The sequence below is a fragment of the Hyperolius riggenbachi genome, chromosome 3, assembly GCF_040937935.1.
Source record: "Hyperolius riggenbachi isolate aHypRig1 chromosome 3, aHypRig1.pri, whole genome shotgun sequence".
Lineage (NCBI taxonomy): Eukaryota > Metazoa > Chordata > Amphibia > Anura > Hyperoliidae > Hyperolius > Hyperolius riggenbachi.
The window spans coordinates 440627519-440647850 of record NC_090648.1 but is presented as its reverse complement, the minus strand read 5'-3'; the positions used below and the strand labels follow the sequence as shown (position 1 = coordinate 440647850).

At 38.5% G+C, this 20332-nt stretch overlaps 2 protein-coding genes across 13 annotated transcripts in view; both read left to right on the top strand.

The window, feature by feature from the left end:
- Positions 1-20332, top strand: part of LOC137564200 (protocadherin gamma-C5-like) — a 669033-nt gene that overhangs the window by 143089 nt on the left and 505612 nt on the right. The window contains exon 1 of one of the 12 annotated variants that reach the window (XM_068277751.1): positions 15614-18068. The exons of the other annotated variants lie outside the window; for them this stretch is intronic. Coding sequence (XP_068133852.1) covers positions 15675-18068 — 2394 coding nt within the window. The 5' untranslated portion in view covers positions 15614-15674. Of the gene's footprint in view, positions 1-15613; positions 18069-20332 lie in introns of those variants that run through there. 12 annotated transcript variants of the gene reach the window in all.
- On the top strand, positions 4610-11073 carry LOC137560781 (protocadherin gamma-B1-like). Its single transcript, XM_068271923.1, has 2 exons — positions 4610-6994; positions 10858-11073. The coding sequence occupies exons 1-2, from the start codon at positions 4610-4612 to the stop codon at positions 11071-11073; spliced, it is 2601 nt and encodes an 866-aa protein (XP_068128024.1).

The following is a 20332-nucleotide window of genomic DNA, read 5'->3' as shown; positions in this document are numbered from 1 at the left end:
TTTTTGATCTTCTGCATGACCCCTTGCTTGTTCTGACATTCCGTGCCCATATTGTCCTGTGGGCTCTGTTGGTATCTCTGCCTTCTCTCCATCAGTCCTTGTGCACTAATGCATGGGTGTAACCATAGTCGGGTAGATGCTGCACAGTCTCCTGTTTAAGCAGGGATGTGCCACATAGGGTGAAGATTGGGGTGATAGATTGGGACATAGGAACTGATACGAAGGAGGAGAATCCAGCAGGCCTCACGGTCAGCAGGAAAAACTTCCTCTGCTTTCTCCTCTATTCTTTATTCTGTACATAAGAACCCTCTTATTTTTCACTTAACAGACTCATACCTGCAGTAACCTTTAAATGTTAATGTCGTTCAGCTGCCCCAACTGATTCTAGGTATATATATTGATTTCATTGTGCAAATCAAAAGGTGTGAACAAACATGCTAATTTCCTCTTGGGCAACTAGAGGTTTTCTGAACAATGATCCTCATTCTTGTTTAATATTCCTACATAAAACCAGGAATGATTACTCTTTGGGTCCTCAGTTTAGTATTCATTTGCAAGTGGCTGCTTTGTTAGTGTTATGTGGTCCAGGTTTCCTTGACCTCATATGAGTCTTCCTACTTTACCCTTGCTTCATCTAGCCATGATATCTTTTGAAACCCACTTTTGCTCACCTTTCTAACTTTTTCAAGGCCTCTTTATGCTCCTCTGTCTACCTCTGTTTATGGAACATGCTTGAGGACAAAAACATGGTAGTACTATGCAGTAACACTATTTGAAATTCAATAGCAGTTTGTCTACTCTTGTGGTTTGCATGGAGTAAATCCAGTTGCCTCTTAAACTCCATAAATATGGTGAGTTTATACCGCCAGAAATTAATCCTTTTTATGATCGCACACTACTGCTTATAAGCTACTATTCTACACAACCACTTCCAGGTAGACAGCATCTGCCAGGGCATTCACCTTACAGTTGTTCTAAAATTGGTATTGTGGGGGTTGGTTATTTTGTCTGTATAGCCTTGGTAGTAGTTTTGTTGTTCAGATCCAGTATCAAAATTACTTGTTTATTATCAATGCCATTTTTGCCAGCCTGACCAAAATAATAACATTTGTAATATTTAATCACCACCTCACTGCATTCATAAGTCTATATTTGCAGCCTGTATTTGAATGAAGTTGGCCATCAAGTGTAAAGAAAGCTTCTGATAAGTTACCTCATTGCAGGCACAGCCAGCTAGAGACATTGTTTACATCTCAGGTTTGGGCAATGAGTCTGCTGCTACCATCTTCACTACAGAGGAGCATATTTCACCAGAGAAGTTAGCATCAAACTCAGGATTCTGGTCGGAATCTGATCCTAATCTACTTCTACAAACAGTTAAAAGAAAAAAGCAAACTGCAATAAACGTTTCTAAAAACACAAGATGAAATGGCAATAAAAACCTCATGCAATCGATAAAAGAGTCCCGATCATTGTATTTCAACCAGGGATGGTCATAGTCAGCCAACTTCACTATGCTGGAACTACGCGTAGTTTTACGCAATTACACTTCGCCAAACTACGGCTTCGAAATCAAATATTCAGTTCGTATGCATTTCGTAGACTACGCGTTAAAATACGCAATTGCGCGTACTGTGAAGCATAGTGTATGCGGATGCTTATGCCCGCATACAGAAAATTTTACGCATTAATTCCTCTTTAAATGCATATACCGGGAACTCTTCTATGCATACATTCCCCTTTCCAATGCATAAATTTGTAAGCATACAATCGCACTCGGAAAATTAGACACAAGTAACGCATTCGTAGTTCACTACGCAATACACATGTTAACTACGCATAGTGGGCATAAGCTACGCATAGCGGTACTTCGCTACGCGTAAATTCATAAGTGTAGTTTTGAAACTTCACCTACGAACTACGATGCGTAGATGCGAACTACGATGCGTAAATTCGCACTGGCGTAGTTTCTGCTCATCCCTGATTTCAACCAAATCAAGATATCCATTAAGTTATTTTTAAGGGTCTCTACAAACATTCTACATAAATAAGTCAACACCATTGCTCAGTCCCCGGTAAGCTCTGGCTGCTGCTTCCTAAATTAATTTTTAAAGGACAATGTCAGCTGGGACTCCAGCTACCACATTGGGTTTGCGCATGAACCTTAGCACAACATTTATCAAAATTAGGTGTTTTAATATGATTAGAAAAATTCCCTTCTACAGAATCTCCCAAATCCTTATGCGTGGAAACAGACCCATTTATGTAACCCCCTCCCTTTCCATTCAACTGATTATAGCATTATGGCCTAGTTCATTACCCACAATAAATATTATGGGCTTGTTGCCAAATCTAAGATAATACAGAATATACACATTTGGATGTAAATAAAGCTTCTGACTATACATACCAATCAGAGGCTTTGTTTACTTCCGAAGGTTCAGAACAACTAAATAAAAAGCTGCATAAAATATCATTTCCATTTGCATGTGCACTATACATGTGTTTCCATTGATTATAATGGGGGTTGTCTTTGATTACTGCTGACAGCTGATTAATGTGCTTATTTCAGCTGTTCTGCTCTGATGTTGAACTGAGGCAAATTCAACAACACTTATCAGATATGAGGTATTACCTCATAGCAATAAAGTATTAGGTGACATGGTCAGAATCATTATTTGTCATATTGTTATTATTTAGTATTTATATAGCGCTGACATCTTCCACAGCACTGGACAGAGCACATGCATAGTTATGCTCCACTGGGTGTGCACATTATGTTCCTGAGACATCTTGGATTGTAAGCTCTTATGAGCAGGGTGCACCACTCATTTTTTCTAAATCTTAGTGATTGTCTCAAGTTGGCAATTCAGTCCATTAATTTATGTACAGAGGTAGGGAATATTTAACCATTTAAGCCAGGGTTGCCCACACTTTATCAGCTCCCGAGTTACTTTTAAATTTGCCGAGTCCAGGAGATCTACCAACATTTAGGTAGCTACGTATATGTGCCTTCAGTATAGGTAGATAGGTATAGGTGCCTTCAGTATAGATAGGCAAGTGTAGGGGTCTTCAGTATAGGTAGCTAGGTATCGTATAGTTAGGTGCAGGTGCCCTCAGTATAGGTAGCCAGGTACAGTATAGTTAGGTGCAGGTGCCTTCAGTATAGATAGCCAGGTATAGTATAGTTAGGTGCAGGTGCCTTCAGTATAGATAGCCAGGTGTAGGGGCCTTCAGTATAGGTAGCCAGGTGTAGGGGCCTCTAGTATAGATAGCCAGGTGTAGGGGCCTTCAGTATAGATAGCCAGGTGTAGGGGCCTTCAGTATAGGTAGCCAGGTATAGTATAGTTAGGTGCAGGTGCCTTCAGTATAGATAGCCAGGTGTAGGGACCTTCAGTATAGGTAGCCAGGTATAGTATAGTTAGGTGCAGGTGCCTTCAGTATTGATAGCTAGGTGTAGGTGCCTGGGCCACTTACCTCCCTCCAGTTCCAGCGGCGGTGTCTGGGGCTCATCCTTGTCTCCCCTCCAGGAGTGCAGATGAACAGCGGACGACTGAGGTAATGCTCTGGCGGGCGCCGGGCAACCTGCGTGGATGCAGTGCGCCCAGAGCCACCCCCAGCAGCCATGACGTCACGGCTTCCTTCTCTTCAGCCGCACCGCCTTGCTCTCCTCCCCTGCATTCTGATTGGCCGGCAGCAGAATCTGATGACACGTGACCAAGCAGGTGCGTTATACAGGTGCCGGCCACTAAATTTAATGTGACACCATTACCAAATAGGCGTTCGCGATCTACCGGTAGATCGCAATCTACCTATTGGGCACCCCTAATTTAAGCATATTGTCATTTGTTTTTGTTTTGTTTGTTTGTTTTTTACTTAAAATTTCAATAATATGACATATTCAAAATGATAACATTTACAAACTGCACCAAATGAAAACATCTCTGTTAAACAATAGTAAACAGTTATAATGTGGACCAAAATATTATAAAAAATAAATGAACAATGCATGCATAACACTAGCCATTTCTCTGTCCACAAACTGAAGTTTCCATTGCATAACACTAGCCATTTCTCTGTCCACAAACTGAAGTTTCCATTAATTTTCTTTTCTTTTTTTTTACTTTTATATTTTTAATTTATGGAATGGTTTTAAGTTGAACAAACACTTCTTGCTAGCAGTAAGAAAAATGACACACATTATTCCAGTTTTATATTAAGATTTTTGTTTTGAAACTTTTTATTCTTAATTAATCTTAAGCACTTATATAATAATTTGTTTTTTTATTACAAGAAAACATTTTCCTAAAACAGATTACAACTTGCCGCAAAATGATCAAATGAATATACTGCAACATTTCTGCAAATTCATAACTGGACTCTAAGTGGCGCTGCTTGACTGTGTATTGAAGCTCCGTACGTAAAAATGTTAGCTTTTGCTAGAAAATCACTCTACAACCATACAGGACAAGATATTCTATAGGACTTGTATGCCTTCTCTTGCAGCTCATATTATTCAGATACAAGGAGATTTTGTTTATTTATCGTATCAACTTTAAACTGAATGCAATAAAGGATTCTGCCTTCTAATATTCAGCTGATAAAGAACATGAAGACTGAAAGGAAGATAAAGACAGTGGACTGGCAGGTAATATTGTTCCTCTTTGCATTTACATCTGAACATGTTTGTGCTCAGCTTCATTACACAATAGCTGAAGAACTAAAGCAAGGATCTGCAATAGGAAGCATTGCAAAGGATTTGGGACTGAAACCAAATGAATTGTCAATTAGAAATTTCCATATCTTCTCAAGAGGCAAAACGCAGTACTTCAGTGTTAACTTAGAAAATGGAGACTTGTATGTTTCAGAAAGAATAGATAGAGAACTGCTATGTGGGATGAAGGAGAATTGTTTCATTAGCTTTGAAGCTGTGATTGAAAATCCTTTACATTTATATACAATTAAAGTTGAAATATTGGATGTAAATGATAATGCTCCTACCTTCACAAAAAATGATTTTAACATAGTGATAAGCGAGTCTGCATTACCTAGAGTACATCTGGCTTTGGGACATGCACAGGATCCAGACATAGGCACTAATTCTGTGCAGGACTACAAGATTGGAGAAAATGAATTTTTTGAGCTAGAGAAACAAACCACTATAGAAGGAATTAAAATTCCAGAACTTGTTTTGGTAAAGGCTCTGGACAGAGAGAAGCAAAGTAGTTATAAATTAGTTCTAACAGCTGTGGATGGCGGACAACCTCCTAAAACCGGTACTGCTCTTATAAACATCCGAGTCCGCGATGCAAATGATAATTTTCCTAAATTTAATAAGCACACTTATCAGGTTAATCTAAATGAAAATCTGCCGGTTGGCTCTTTGGTTCTTCAGTTGAATGCTGTGGATGATGATGAAGGATCCAATGCAGAAATAACATATTCTTTTCATGACATTCCTCAGGCTATATATGATCTGTTTACTGTAGATCCTGTAAATGGGAGTATAACAGTCAAAGGAGCTTTGGATTTTGAAGATACTGACAGATATGAACTAACCGTGGAAGCAAAAGATGGTGGAGAACTGGCTGCTCATTGCAAGGTCTTAATACAGATTATGGATATTAATGACAATGCTCCTGAAATAACAATTACATCCCCCTCACATACAATACCAGAGGATTCATTACCTGGCACAGTAGTAGCACTAATTAATATTCATGATTTAGACAGTGGAGAGAATGGAGACATCAACTGTGAAATTTCTGATACTTTGCCTTTTCGACTCATCTCGTCATCCACTAACTTTTACAAATTAGTGACAGCAATGAGTATTGATAGAGAAAATATATCCATTTTCAATATAACAGTTACTGCCATGGATAATGGAGTTCCACAGCTATCTACTAACAAAACCATTAAGTTGATCATCTCCGATGTGAATGATAATTCACCTGTTTTTGACAAAGTAAATTATGTTGTCTATGTGAATGAAAATAACCTGCAAGGAACCTCCATACATAGTATCCATGCAACAGACCATGATATCAATGAAAATTCTAAAATTAGTTATTCTATTCTTAGTAATAACATAGATGGCATCCCAGTTTCATCTTATGTATCCATAAACTCTATAACTGGGATTATATATGCTCAGAGATCATTTGACTATGAACAACTTAGGGAGTTCCAGTTTCAGGTAATGGCCAAAGATGGTGGATCTCCTCCGCTAACTAGTAATGTCACAGTGAAGATATGTGTCATTGATAAGAATGACAATGCTCCTAAGATTCTCTACCCAGCTCCAGACACAGAGGAATCAACATTGTTTGAATTTATCCCTCATTCAGCTGAGAAGGGTTATCTAATCACCAAAGTAATTGCGGTGGATGCTGACTCTGGACACAATGCCTGGCTTTCCTATCACTTGCAGCAAGTTCCTGATCCATCTTTATTCATTATTGGTCAACACAGTGGAGAAATAAAAGTAGGACGAGACATTCCAGTTATGGATTCTTTAAGGCAGAACATTATCGTCCTTGTAAAAGACAATGGGGTCCCATCTCTGTCATCTACTGTGACTCTGAATTTGGTTGTTGCAGAAAACTTTCAACAAGTTGTACCAGAAATAAAACGCCAACCAAAAACTTCAGAAACTTCCTCTAATGTGACACTTTACTTAATAATTTTTATAGCTGTCATTTCTATTTTATTTGTTATTACAGTGTTAGCAGTAGTTATTTTTAAATGCAGAAAAACAAGCACCCCAACATCTCTAGGAAGTCTTGGCAGACATGTGTATCCTCAATTTACACTGGGATGTCCTTCAGAGTTCAGTGACACAAGTTTACCTTTTCCATTCTCATATGATGTGTGCGTGACTCTTGACTCAAAGCAAAATGAAATTGCCTATTTGAAGCCAGTCCAGAATGTCCCCACAGACAATCTCATTGATACAGGGGATTCAGCAGTTATCAGCGATCAGAATAAACAGGTAAGATACTTTGTATGATTACTTGATTATGGTGAAGAGATCCCAGGAGTGGTTTTGCTTACTATAATTATACTCTCAGGACTGCAGAATTCTATTGAGCACTTAGGAACCTAAGGACTAATCACATAGTGTACTGGTTAATGGCTCTGCCCTTGACATGGGAGACCAGGGTTCAAATTCTGGCTAGGATCAGTACCTGGGGCAAGAGTATCTAACACTGTAGGGTGGCCCCTTGAGCATGTCCTTAGTAGATCTATCTATCTATCTTTCTATCTATCAGCAGCATTTCAACTTGCCATTATTAATTTTGCAACATACTACATTAAAGGACACCCGAAGTGAAAATAAACTAATGAAACATACGAATGTATCGATTGATATTCCACAGTTTTATTTTATGTCTAAATCTACTTTTTAAGTTTTAACTGTTTTATTGTTTGTTAACGTATGCCTGAACTAATACATATCGAATATTGTCCCATTTTATCTCTTTCCTACTCTCAGAAGCCATTTTCTGCTAGGAAAGTGTTTTATAGTTGGAATTTCTTATCAGTGGGGGTCACACTATAGTCACTTCCTGTCTGAGTCAGGACTGAGTCCGCCACTTACATACCTGATATTTAACTCTTTCAGGCAGAGAAAGAAAAAAAGGAACACAGCATAGTTATTAGTGTGTGTGCCACTGTACATACCCATGTCTACCTCATTATGTCACACATTACTTTGGGTATCCTTTAAAGTATAATGTTCTTTTCATATGTCAGAGATTTGTAAACACTGGGTTTGGTCTGTTTGATTATTTCAAATTATTTGCTAGCTCATTTACTTATGGATTGTTGAGCTACATGGTAGTAAAAAGGAATTCATTGAGAGCTGCTAAAACTGCTGTTACTACATACATAAGTGGACCACTTTGTTTGATGAAGTACTCCTAAATCCTGTCACTTAGAAACCTCTGCTATATTGCATAGACTGTAAGGGGATATGACCGTTAAATCATTTTTCAGATTCATATGCCACCTTTCTACCAGTTAAATAAAGTATTGGAATCATCACCCTAAAAACTCAGTTTAATAATGTGGCAGATTATGAATGTGCTACACTGCCTGCATTTTTTTTGTGTATTACGCCAACTTTCATGACAATGGTAACTTTAAAATAAAACCTCATAATACAAGTCAGTATTTTGTATGAATTTGTGCCAGCATATGCCATATACAGTATACCAAGCACCAAGCTCTGTTTTATTATGCTTCCTATATACTAAGTCTTTCTTTATGGTGCCCCCGATATACTGTAGTTGACTATATAAGTTATAGATATGCTATCTTTACCATCTTGAGGGTATGATTGCCAATTTTTTTCCTCCATAAACTATTTGGTTACATCTCTGATGGAGAGGTGGCAGCTTTGCTTATGCCCACTGCAAAAATCTAAGCTTCATCTATATCTTTTCTTTTTTTTACCAATAATAGCAATATGTTTCTAGTGCTGTTCTCCTAGGAGATTCAAAATGAAATTAAATTATGCATTCTCATCATAGGTTTTTAGATGTATTTTGAAGATGCCCAGAGATGGTGCCTCTCGGACTGTGAGTGAGTTTCATAAATCTGTAGCTGCATGTGAAAGGGGCATTATTTGTTTTCAGGCAGATTCTGGGAACTATCAAGTTAGGTTTGTTTGCAGAGAAGAGGGTGCATATAGCACTGTAAAGTACTGCACTGAATAGGGAGTGTGGCAGCATGACATGGGCATTCTGGTGCAGCAGCGTTAGATAGAGACTGGTTGGTGGCCTACTAGTGGAGGAGAGCCCGTAAAAATTTAAGCAAAATTTTATGAAGATGTTCTAGTTTATAACCGCTTTCTTTATTAAATTGTTATACTGCTTTACACTACGTCAAGTGTTATCTTATATTTCTGAGGTGAATTGGTCTGTGCGTTGATGTTGTGAGAGGGAAGAAGTGATTTGGAGAGTCCATTAAAGAGACACTGAAGCGAAAAAAAAATGATATAATGAATTGGTTGTGTACTATGAATAATTACTAGAAGATTAGCAGCAAAGAAAATATTCTCATATTTTTATTTTCAGGTATATAATGTTTTTTTCTAACATTGCATCATTCACTAATATGTGCAGATTACACAACACTCAGCATTCAAAATGATTTTTTCAGAGCAGTCTGTGAACTAATGACCTCTCCTCTGGCAGAGAAAAAGAAAACAGTTGAGATAATAAAAGTCAGATAACAGCCCTCTCCACGACTTTGAAAGTCGTAGAGCTTAATGGCTTTTTTGCATAGAGATAACAACTGGAGTTTCTTAACTCTTCCTGTACTAAAAACAATTACACTGATGTGTCTGATCTTAATGTTTTATTTCTTAGCTGTACTACACATACAAATCATAATATCATAATTTTTTTTTCGCTTCAGTGTCTCTTTAAGGCAGAGGGATGGCCTTTTTATCTATCCCTAAAGTGCTGCTTGACTCAGCCTGGAAGTCTCGGCGTGCTCACCAAGGTGTACATAGTGTTTTTGGAGTGGGTCTTTTCTACTGCCGGGTGCTGAGGAAGTGGGCATTGTACACTAAATTCACCACTAAGTATGGATTGTGTAGCACTGCTTTTATTGAATATGTGTATTATATGGTACTAGTAGTACTTTCAGGTAACTGGGACCCTGCTAATACAAGTCATTTAAAGACAACTAGCAGATCTCAAAATACCTTCTTCATTTTATTGACAACCACTTGAAGAAGTGAAGAACAGCAAGTTTAATTTGCCAGTAGACTAACCGTGGCATTCTACGCTGATTATTGAGGGTGCAGGAATTTCTCAGTTGACCTCATAAATGGGGCATTGCAGTAATGCAAGTGTAAAGATAAAAAAGCATGGATTAGCTGAGGTAGGCCATCCAAGTTGTGTTTAATTTGATGTGACCGACCTGTATGTAGACACTTTAAAGGGGAACTGAAGAGAGAGCTACATGGAGGCTGTCATGTTTATTTCCTTTTAATCAATACCAGTTGCCTGGCAGCCCTACTGGTCTATTTCTCTGCAGTAGTATCTGAATAAAAACCAGAAACAAGCATGCAGCTAGTCTTATCAGATCTGACTTTAAAGTCTGAACCACTGAAACACCTGATCTGCTAAATGCTTGTTCAGGGGCTATGGTTCATAGTATTAGAGGCAGAGGATCAGCAGGGTGCCAGGCAACTGGTATTGCTTAAAAGGAAATAAACATGACAGCCTCCATATACCTCACTCTTCAGTTCTCCTTTAAGTAATTACATTCATATTTTTTAATGTCGATATGACAGTTTTAAAGAAATTCCTGAAAAGCTGTGCCTTTAAAAGAACTCTAAACTTTGTGAAAAAAAAAATCTGTAGAGTGACTTTATATATTGCGGTGGTCTTAGAAGGCATAATACCTCATATTGTGAAGACAGACATACCAGACAACTGCTGTATGACAAAGGGGGCCTGATTGAGCATGTAAACAGATACTGGATGTGTTTACAGAGTATGTGTGAAGGATTTTTTGTGTGTGTCATTTACTGGAGTGTACTACTGTCATGGATAGAGGTATTTGAGTCATCTTCCTTGTCTGGAAACTCAAAACTGACTGAAGACTGAAACATATAGGTTGTTTAATAACATTTAACTACAAAATGGTATATCTAACATTGATAAAGGGTTTATAATTTCTTTAAAGAGAATCTGTGCTGTGAAAATCTTACATAAATAAACGTACCAGCCTGTTTGTTGTCTTCTCCTAGCCCCCTCTGAGACATTTTCGCCCCACCCCGCTGCTTTCTTGGTGATAAAATCACTGTTTTATTCATTGTTTTTGTAAACAATGAAGATGGCCGCCAAAAAGGAAATACATCATCAGAGCAGGTGTCTGTTTGCAGAGTCTCCTCTCAAGAGTGACTTGACTGCTGGAATGTTACTACCACTTGTTGCCTTAGCTGCTTGTCTGGGCTTTGAACTGATCTTTCTGCAAACACAGCTGTTCACAAGGTCACTGCTCCATGAGCCTCGCAGAGAAGCTGGCTGTGAGCAGAGACCTTGCCTGTGACTCATACACACAGCACACAAACAGAGCCTGGAGGGGGCGTGCAGGGGCATGCATAACTTCTCCCTATCACAGCAGAAAAGCACATTCCTCCCTGAGCCGACAAAGCTTGACAAAGAAAAGAAGATTAGATATATTACAGAGACAGTGCAACCAGAAAAGGCTGCAGTAATCCAGACCACATTTGAACAGATATATGAACTTATAGGATAGAAGAAATAAGGCTGACATTTTTTTACAGAGTCTCTTTAAAAATGTTTTAACTTTTATTTAAGGAAGTAAGAGGTATATTTTTGCAAATACCTGTCATTGCAATACATTTGATGTTTTGTCATGATGGTCAGAATGGAAGCTACTTAATAAGGTATATATATATATATAAATATAAGAAGCAATAAGATATACAGGTAGTTAATCTGAATACATTCTTAAAGAGGAAAATCGCGAAAATCTCAAAATTTAAAACACATACAAATAAGAAGTATGTTTCTTCCTGAGTAAAATGAGCCATAAATTACTTCTCTCCTATGTTGCTGGCATTTACAGTAAGTAGCAGAAATGTGTAATTACCAACAGGTTTTGGGCTAGTCCATAGGGGATTCTCAGCATGGCCTTTATTCTTTATAAAGACACTCCCTGAAAAAGATTTATACAAAGATGCTGACCAGCCTTCCTGCTCACCAAACATTTTTTTTTGCAGTTGGACGGAGCAACTGCCATTCACTAAGTGCATTTTGAAAATAAAGAAGTCCCTGTGAACACCCCATGAGGAGATGGGCTAGTCCAAAACCTGTCGGTTCTGTCAGATTTCCTACTGTGAATGACAGCAACATGGGGGAAATGTAATTTATGGCTCATTTTACTCTGGAAGAAGCGTACTTCTTAATTTGATATGTTTACATATATTTTACATTTTACGATTTTTGCGACAAAGGCCCTTTAAGTTTGAACTGGAATAGTCCCTGATTAACAAATGAAATAGGGACTGTACAATCTTTCTAGCCCTCCCCCCTCATATAGCTTCTCAGGTGTCTAGTGCTTCCCCCCTCCCCCAACATAGCTTCCCTGGTGGTCTAGCACTACCCCCTCCCTCCCCAATATAGCTTGCCTAGTGACCTAATGTGTCCCCTAATCCTCCTCAACAAAACGTCCCTGGTGTTGTTTAGTGGCACCTCTCTCCCTCCCCCTTTATAGCTTGATGAACCTGGTGAGTAGAGTGGCCCCTTCCCTCTCCCATACAGCTTTCCTGGTACTGTTAATGGCCACCCTCCCTAATATAGCTTCCCTGGTGATGTTTATTGGACCCAATCCATCACCATACATTCCCTGTTGGTGTTAGTATCCCCGATCCCTCCTCATAAAGTTTCTATGATATTGTACGTTTCCCCATCCTGTGCTTTCTCAGACTATAAAGCAGATTATAAGCACAGATGGAAGTTGTGCTTCTCTCCCCAGTGTCCAGTGCTGTGCATCCTTCTCTTACTGATTACATACAGCATACAAGGTGTGAGGGTGTGTTTGTGTATGGGGGGGGGGATGCTTGGCACTAGAGTGAGCAGTGAGAGGAGGACACAGTGCTGGAATGTGGTTGGGAGGTGAGAGAAGCATGGATTCTATCTGTGCCTTTACTCTGCATTAAACACTGGGCTGGGGGGAGCACGATAGGGGCACGCATTGGGTGGACTTCTTCATCCTATCACTTTTGACATCTAGAGATGACATCATTGCGATTGAGCGGGGGGATCAGTGGGTCGTTCATATTGGTGGGATGTTCATATCTCGGGTGTTTGTAAGTTGAGGAATAACTGTAGTGTAATTTGTAGCTTTGACAAAGTCACATTATTTGTAAATTACAGTCTTGTTGCTAAAAGTTTTAACCAGTTCAGGACCAAAGGCTTATACCCCCCTAGTGACCAGGCAATTTTTACAATTCAATGCTCTGCAGCTTTAACTGCTCGCTGCAGAGCCATGCAACTAAGCACGCAAGTGAACCCCCCCCCCCTTTTCTGCCCACCAACAGAGCTTTCATTTCTTTTTTTAATAGCGATTGCCACTGGCAGACTGTTGACGGAGCGGAGCTCCATCACTTAAGCGGGGATGCACGCACATCAGCGTGTGCGATCCCCTGTAAAACCACGCCCCAGGACTTGATGCCTTTTGGTGTTAGGCAGACCTGGGGCTGCCACCTTCCCGACGCCTATCGGTGTTAGGCAGTTGGGAAGGGGTTAAAGTAAATGCAAATAATAAACAGTTTGTTTCATATGCCATTTATTCATGTACTATATGCCATGTTTCTAGGACTTCCATATTGATGGTAGAGGCATTTTTTAGTTGTTTCAAATTAATTTACCTAATTTCCCATGCTCTTAGTGCTACACTGAAAATACTTTCAAGTAAGGCAATCAAACAAAAGACCTTTTCAGTTTTGCTCATTACCTACATTTTTTAAATCTGTCATCCATGATGCTCTACTTCAGATTACAAATACTGCTTAAAGGACATCCGAGGTGAAAATAAACTGATGAGAAAAACAATTGTATCCATCCTCCTTCTCCTAAAAATGACTTTTTTATATACCCCACAGTTTTATTTTATATTTAACAAATAGGCTGCGCTGTCACAAACACAATGTCCACAACAATATAACGTCCTTCCAACACAACAATGGGATTGCTGTCACACTTTTCCAGTAAAAATTATGTCAATGCTGCTGGACTGCGCTCTCCACCTCCTAAAAAATGACAAGAAAACTTCACATAGCGTAACTCTGCAAGGCCCAAATTTTACACACAGCACCCGTGTTTCAGTGAAAAAGTGCACCACACGTGATCACACATTCTTTCCAAGGTTGCGCTCACCAACTCGTAGCCACCTCAAACATCAGGTGTGCCTAGCACTCAAAGTAATATCCAGAGGCACTTGATACTGTTCTTCACCGTTTTCTTTAATATTAAAACTTCCTCCACATAAAAACATAAAAACACAATAGAGTAATATTGCTACACACTTGTAAACCTCCCGCGCACTAAATGCGCACTCACGTAGTTTCCGCTTGTATATTGGCACATCACAGATGAAGCAACAGCGAGGTCTGCCCAGCGTTCGGTGGATGAGCGGCGTCCCGTCTCCACAGCCCTTTCCGCAGTATCCCTCCTGCGTTCTCGTTCGCTTCCTAGTATCCTCAGCTGTCCCAGTAGCTACCTCGAGTGACTGACAACGGACGCGTTGGACGTAGCGAGCTTAAATCTAGTTTTTACGTTTTTACTGTTTCATTGTCTCTGCTCAATGACACCTTCATTAAGTAAGCCAGAGCTCAAATCTATGAATTATTGACACTTTTTTATCTCTTTCCTGCTCTCAAAAGCCATTTACTGACAGGAAAATGTTTTATGGCTGTAATTCCTTATCAATGAGGGTTATGCTATAGTCTGACCCAGTCCGACCCGGTCCCGACCCGGACAGAAACTGTCACTTGCATACCTGAAGTTTAACTCTTTCAGGCAGAGAAAGGAAGAAAAGGAACACAGCATAGTTATTTGTGTGCTAGGCACTGTACATACACATGTCTATCTCATCATGTCACATGTCACCTCGTGTGTACTTTAAGATCAAAAGAGTTGTTTATTGATATTTACAGTTAGCTGCAAGATTTTCACATAGAAATAGCAGTATATTGTCTATTGTATTGTATTGTATATTGAGTGTGACTTTTTAATAGATAAAAAAGACAAAAACATCAGAATACTTATAGAGTTAAAAATATTAGAGCTTATAATATTTAATAGCCTTTAGTAAGTGGGAAACAAGGATATGGGTTAAAACTTCATCAGTCACCAGAAAACTTTGTTTTAAAAGACACCAAAAAGATATAACAGATAGGTATTATCACTTGCAACCTTATAATGTATCATTAAGCTCTGACAACTCTTAGCATAATTTTAGTTTAAGTGCAGTGCAGTATGATACAGGGCAAACTACAATTCAGACTAAAGTATATATATATATATATATATATATATATATATATATATATATATATATATATATATATATATATATATATATATATATATATACTGTATATATATATATAGGTGTGTGTGTGTGTGTATGTATATTATATTTGACTGTCTGTAATGTTTGTTAACATTTTATGCAAAGCACGATGTAACATTTTTAATAGCTGACATTCCATTAATGTATCAAGTTTTATTTTATGAATTAGTTGCCTTCATGAACAGTTTTTTTTATTAAGTTTATGAGTGAAATTGGCAGTATACTGTCTAATCTTTTTATGAGAAAAATATATACCTTAAAAATTGTTTTTGATTTGATCACTAAAACAAACAAATGTACTGCTAAAAGTGAATCTGCAAATTCTTAACTGGGCTCTAAGTGGCGCTGTTTGACTACATATCAAAGCTCAGTATATAGAAATCCTGCTTTTTACTAGTGCAACAGTACAGAACTGGCAGAAGAGACACAACAATGAATACTGGATTTGTACTCCTCCTTGCTCTGACAAAAGGCAAATTTGGAGTTTAATATTTCATCTTGAAACTGAATGATTCATATGGACCTGCATTCTTGCATTGTATCATCTAATGAAGGATATAAAGATGGACAGAAGCAGAAGAGCAGCATATTGGCAAGTAGTATTCACCTTCTTTTTCTTTAAACCTGATCATATTTCTGCTCAGCTTCAATATACGGTACCCGAGGAATTAAAGCAAGAATCTACAATAGGAAACATTGCAAACGATTTGGGATTAAAGGCAAGTGAGTTATCACTGAGGAACTTTCACATTGTCTCCAGAAGTAAAATTCAGTACTTTAGTGTTAATTTAGATAATGGAGACTTATATGTTGCGGAAAGAATAGACAGGGAACTGCTATGTGGGATAAAACTAAGCTGTTTAATACATTTTGAAGCTGTGATTGAAAATCCTTTACATTTATATACAATTAAAGTTGAAATTCAGGATGTCAATGATAATCCACCCACTTTTACTAAAAATGTTTTTAACATAGTGATAAGTGAGTCTGCATTGCCTGGAGTACATCTGGCATTGGGATATGCGCAGGATCCAGATATAGGCACCAATTCGGTGCAGAAGTACAAGATTGGAGAAAATGAATTTTTTAAGCTGGAGGAAAAAACTAGCATAGAAGGAATTCAGCTTCCTGAACTTGTTTTGGAAAAAGCTTTAGACAGAGAAAAGCAAAGTCTGTATGAATTAGTCCTAACAGCTGTGGATGGGGGGCAGCCCCCTAAAACTGGCACTGCTCTGATAAGCATTAGAGTCCGTGATGTAAATGACAATTTTCCTAGATTTAATAAAAACACTTATCAGACAAATATAAATGAAAATGTGCCAGTTGGATCTTTGGTTCTTAATTTGAATGCCGTGGATGACGATGAAGGGTCCAATGCAGAAATAACATATTCTTTTCATGACATTTCTCAGGCTATATATGATCTGTTTACTATAGATCCTGTAAATGGGAGTATAACAGTTAAAGGCGCTATAGATTATGAAGATACCGACAGATATGAATTCATTGTGGAAGCAAAAGATGGTGGAGAACTGGCTGCTCATTGCAAGGTCTTAATACAAGTTATTGATATTAATGACAATGCTCCTGAAATAACAATCACATCTCTTTCAAATACAATTCCAGAGGATTCTCCACCTGGTACAATAATAGCGCTAATAAACGTTCATGATTTAGACAGTGGAGAGAATGGAGATGTGAACTGTGAAATTTCGGAAACTTTGCCTTTTCAACTTATCTCATCATCCACTAATTATTACAAACTGGTGATGGCAACAAGTATTGATAGAGAGAAGATACCCCTTTACAACATCACAATAACAGCAATGGACAATGGATTTCCTCAATTACTAACCAACAAAACCATCCAACTGACTATCTCAGATGTGAATGATAATTCTCCTGTTTTTGACAAGCTAAGCTATGTGGCCTATGTATATGAAAATAACCCTCAAGGAACTTCCATACATAGTATCCAAGCATTAGACCGTGATATCAATGAAAATGCTAAAATTAGTTATTCTATTCTTAGTAATAATATAGATGGCATTCCAGTTTCATCTTTTGTGTCTATAAACTCTATAACAGGGATTATTTACGCTCAGAGATCCTTTGACTATGAACAATTAAGAGAATTTAAGTTTCAAGTGATGGCCAAAGATAGTGGATCTCCTCCATTAAGTAGTAACGTCACAGTGAGGATGTGTATTATTGATAAGAATGACAATGCTCCTAAGATTCTCTATCCATCACCAGATACTGAGGAATCAGCATTATTTGAATTTATTCCTCACTCTGCTGAGAAAGGATATTTAATAACCAAAGTGATTGCAGTGGATGCAGACTCTGGACACAATGCCTGGCTCTCCTATCACTTGCAGCAAGTTCCTGATCCATCTCTATTCATCATTGGTCAACACAGTGGAGAAATCAGGACAGGAAAAGAACTTCCATACATGGAGTCTTTAAGGCAAAAGATTGTTGTTCTTGTGAAAGATAATGGAGTTCCGTCACTGTCATCTACTGTGACTCTGAATATGGTTGTTGCCGAAAACTTTCACCAAGTTGTACCGGAGATAAAACGCCAGCCAAAGCCTGCAGAAACCTCATCTAATGTGACATTCTACCTAATAGTATTCATAGCTGTGATCTCCATTTTATTTGTACTAACTGTGTTGGTTATAGTCATTTTTAAATGCAGAAAAACAAGCACCCCAACATCTCTGGGAACCATTGGCAGACACGTGTATCCTCAGTTCACTCTGGGCTGTCCTTCTGAGATCAGTGACACAAGCTTACCCTTCCCCTTCTCATATGATGTGTGTGTGACTCTTGACTCAAAGCAAAATGAAATTGCTTATCTGAAGCCAGTCCAGAATGTCCCCACAGACAATCTCATTGACACAGGTGATTCGGTAGTGGCCAGTGATCAGAGTCAACAGGTAAGATTACTTTTATCATAAATGCAAAGATTTAGTATATATCATTTTATCACAGTATTACAGTGTATCATTCGGTCAGAATTTTTAATTTGTAATTTTATAATTATGTTTGTTTTTGTGTGCCAGAAGGATTTGTAAATAAATTCAGCAGATCTTGTAATATAGATAACTCTGCTAAACTTCATGACCAGTTTGGTGACAAGACTGCCTATTCTATACAATAAAAGGCAAGTGTCCCTGCATCATCAACTGATTGGTTGTGTGTCCCTGGCTTTTTTGTACTGAGCATGTGCGCAGCCAGGGCAGTTAGGACACAGGGCCGGATCTGACAGTTTGCTGTGCGTGGTTCACAGCAGTTCTCATTGCATTGTGGTAAATAACAGCTTTTTCCAACTACCAAGCAAGCAGCTCCCTGTATGCATATACTTCAGCCAGTGGTGGGGAACGAGCAAGCGAGACGCGTATGTGCACGCATTGCAGGGGTAGCAGCTGTGACCTAGCACCCATTTTTTTACTAGTCCTATCTAATAAAACCCCTTTGTCTCTGCATCCTATCCCGGTGTGTGTGTGTCCCTGCGTCCAGACTTGACAGTTTGCTGTCTAAGAACCTCATTTCATTGTGGGAAATAACAGCTTTTTCCAACTGCCAAGTAAGCAACATCTCCCTGTGTGTATACACTTCGGACAGTGGTGGGGGATGGGTGAGCGGGGTACGTGCATTGCTGGGGTTTAGGGGCCATGGTTTAGCACCTGTTTTTTAACGGGCGGGCCTTTTTACTAGTTATTTATTTTATCCCATTTCTGTGTCACCTGCTTTCCTGCTAAACATTGAATCCACATTATCACACAGGTAATTTATAGCAATGGTCATGTCTAGCAGAACTCACGTAGAAGCATGTGATCAGTTTGGTCAGGTGATAAATATGTACTGTAAGTCCCATGATCTAGCAATGCTAGTCATGATCATGTGCTAAAGCAGGAAGTGATCACAGCAAATCAGAGCTTTGCATAGCTATTAGCTGATCAAACACATCACATGCTTCTCCATGATTTCCCTTAGACATAACCATCACTAGTAATTTGTTGTCCAGTATCAACACAAATAATTGCTATTCTTCATATTGTTGCCAGATAAGGACGAAATTGTTCTATTTTCTTGGGTAAACTCAAAAAATAAATTGTTTTGAGACAAACTGGCAGCAAGTCAATGTTAAAAATGAAAAACTTCACATTCGTTAGACAATATTGTGAGGTACAGGTCATGTTTAGAAGACAGCAAGCTCCATATTACTTTTCTTAAAATATACCTTTTTTGCCTAATGATAATTTAAGATGTCTGGATGTGTAGGTTCTAGTAGTACACTAAACATTTTGAATCTATTGTTGTCAAATTTTAAGGCTCAAAATACCTTTCCTTATATTTTAACATCAGTTTATGTGGATTTATGTGGATGTGTATACATCCCCCAGGCAATTGCTGGACCCTGAATTACTGCTCCCACTAAGTTGTTATGATTCAGAGGGGAAACAGTATTTAACACCACCCCAAATTTGTGCGGCAGCAGGGTGAGCTGCCCAAATCGAATGTAAACTTCCCCAGTGTTATCTTAACATTGAAGAAAGTGTTGTTTGCCACCAGGACAAATAATGTGCTTAAGAATATAAAGGGACATTGGTGATGGTAACCACAGTTTATTGATGTTTGGCATTATATGAAATGTGTGATAAAAAAAAGTTGCATTCAGTGTCTGAATAAGCCTTCCTGCTGTGTACTCCAGATTTGTTCATTCTAGTAGGTCTGTGTTTAGTGATTTTTACAGTTTTATTTATAAAAAGTGGTCAGAAGACATGTAGTGTCTATAATATTACTCTGATATGTATTGTAAAATGTAATGTTTCTGTTATGAATCATGTTTATTTTATGCTCTGTTTAAATGCCAGATATTGTAATTCAGGCCCTCTATTGTTGCTTCTTCAGATAACTGGAGGTGACACCTGCTGAGTTGTCTATAGACTTGTTTACTTATTGTAACAATGGACTTGCAGGAGACTTCTGTAGCCTCAGATAAGACCTATGGCATTCTTACAATGCAGAGAACACTATCTGCATTTACCCATGGACCTAGTGCGGCTTAGGTTATTATCAAGAGTTTTTTAACTTCCCAAAATTTTATAGTCTGATGGTTTGTAAAAAACACACGCACGCATGCACGCACGCACTCACGCACGTACACACGCGGACACTTCTGGGTTGCATTTATGCC

What these genes read in the sequence shown, in the direction of transcription:
- LOC137560781 (XM_068271923.1), top strand. Translation starts at nt 4,610, where the DNA reads ATGAAGACTGAAAGGAAGATAAAGACAGTGGACTGGCAGGTAATATTG. An exon ending in TCAGCGATCAGAATAAACAG is followed by an intron (nt 6,995 to 10,857) that starts GTAAGATACTTT and finishes TAAACAATGAAG; the next exon opens with ATGGCCGCCAAAAAGGAAAT.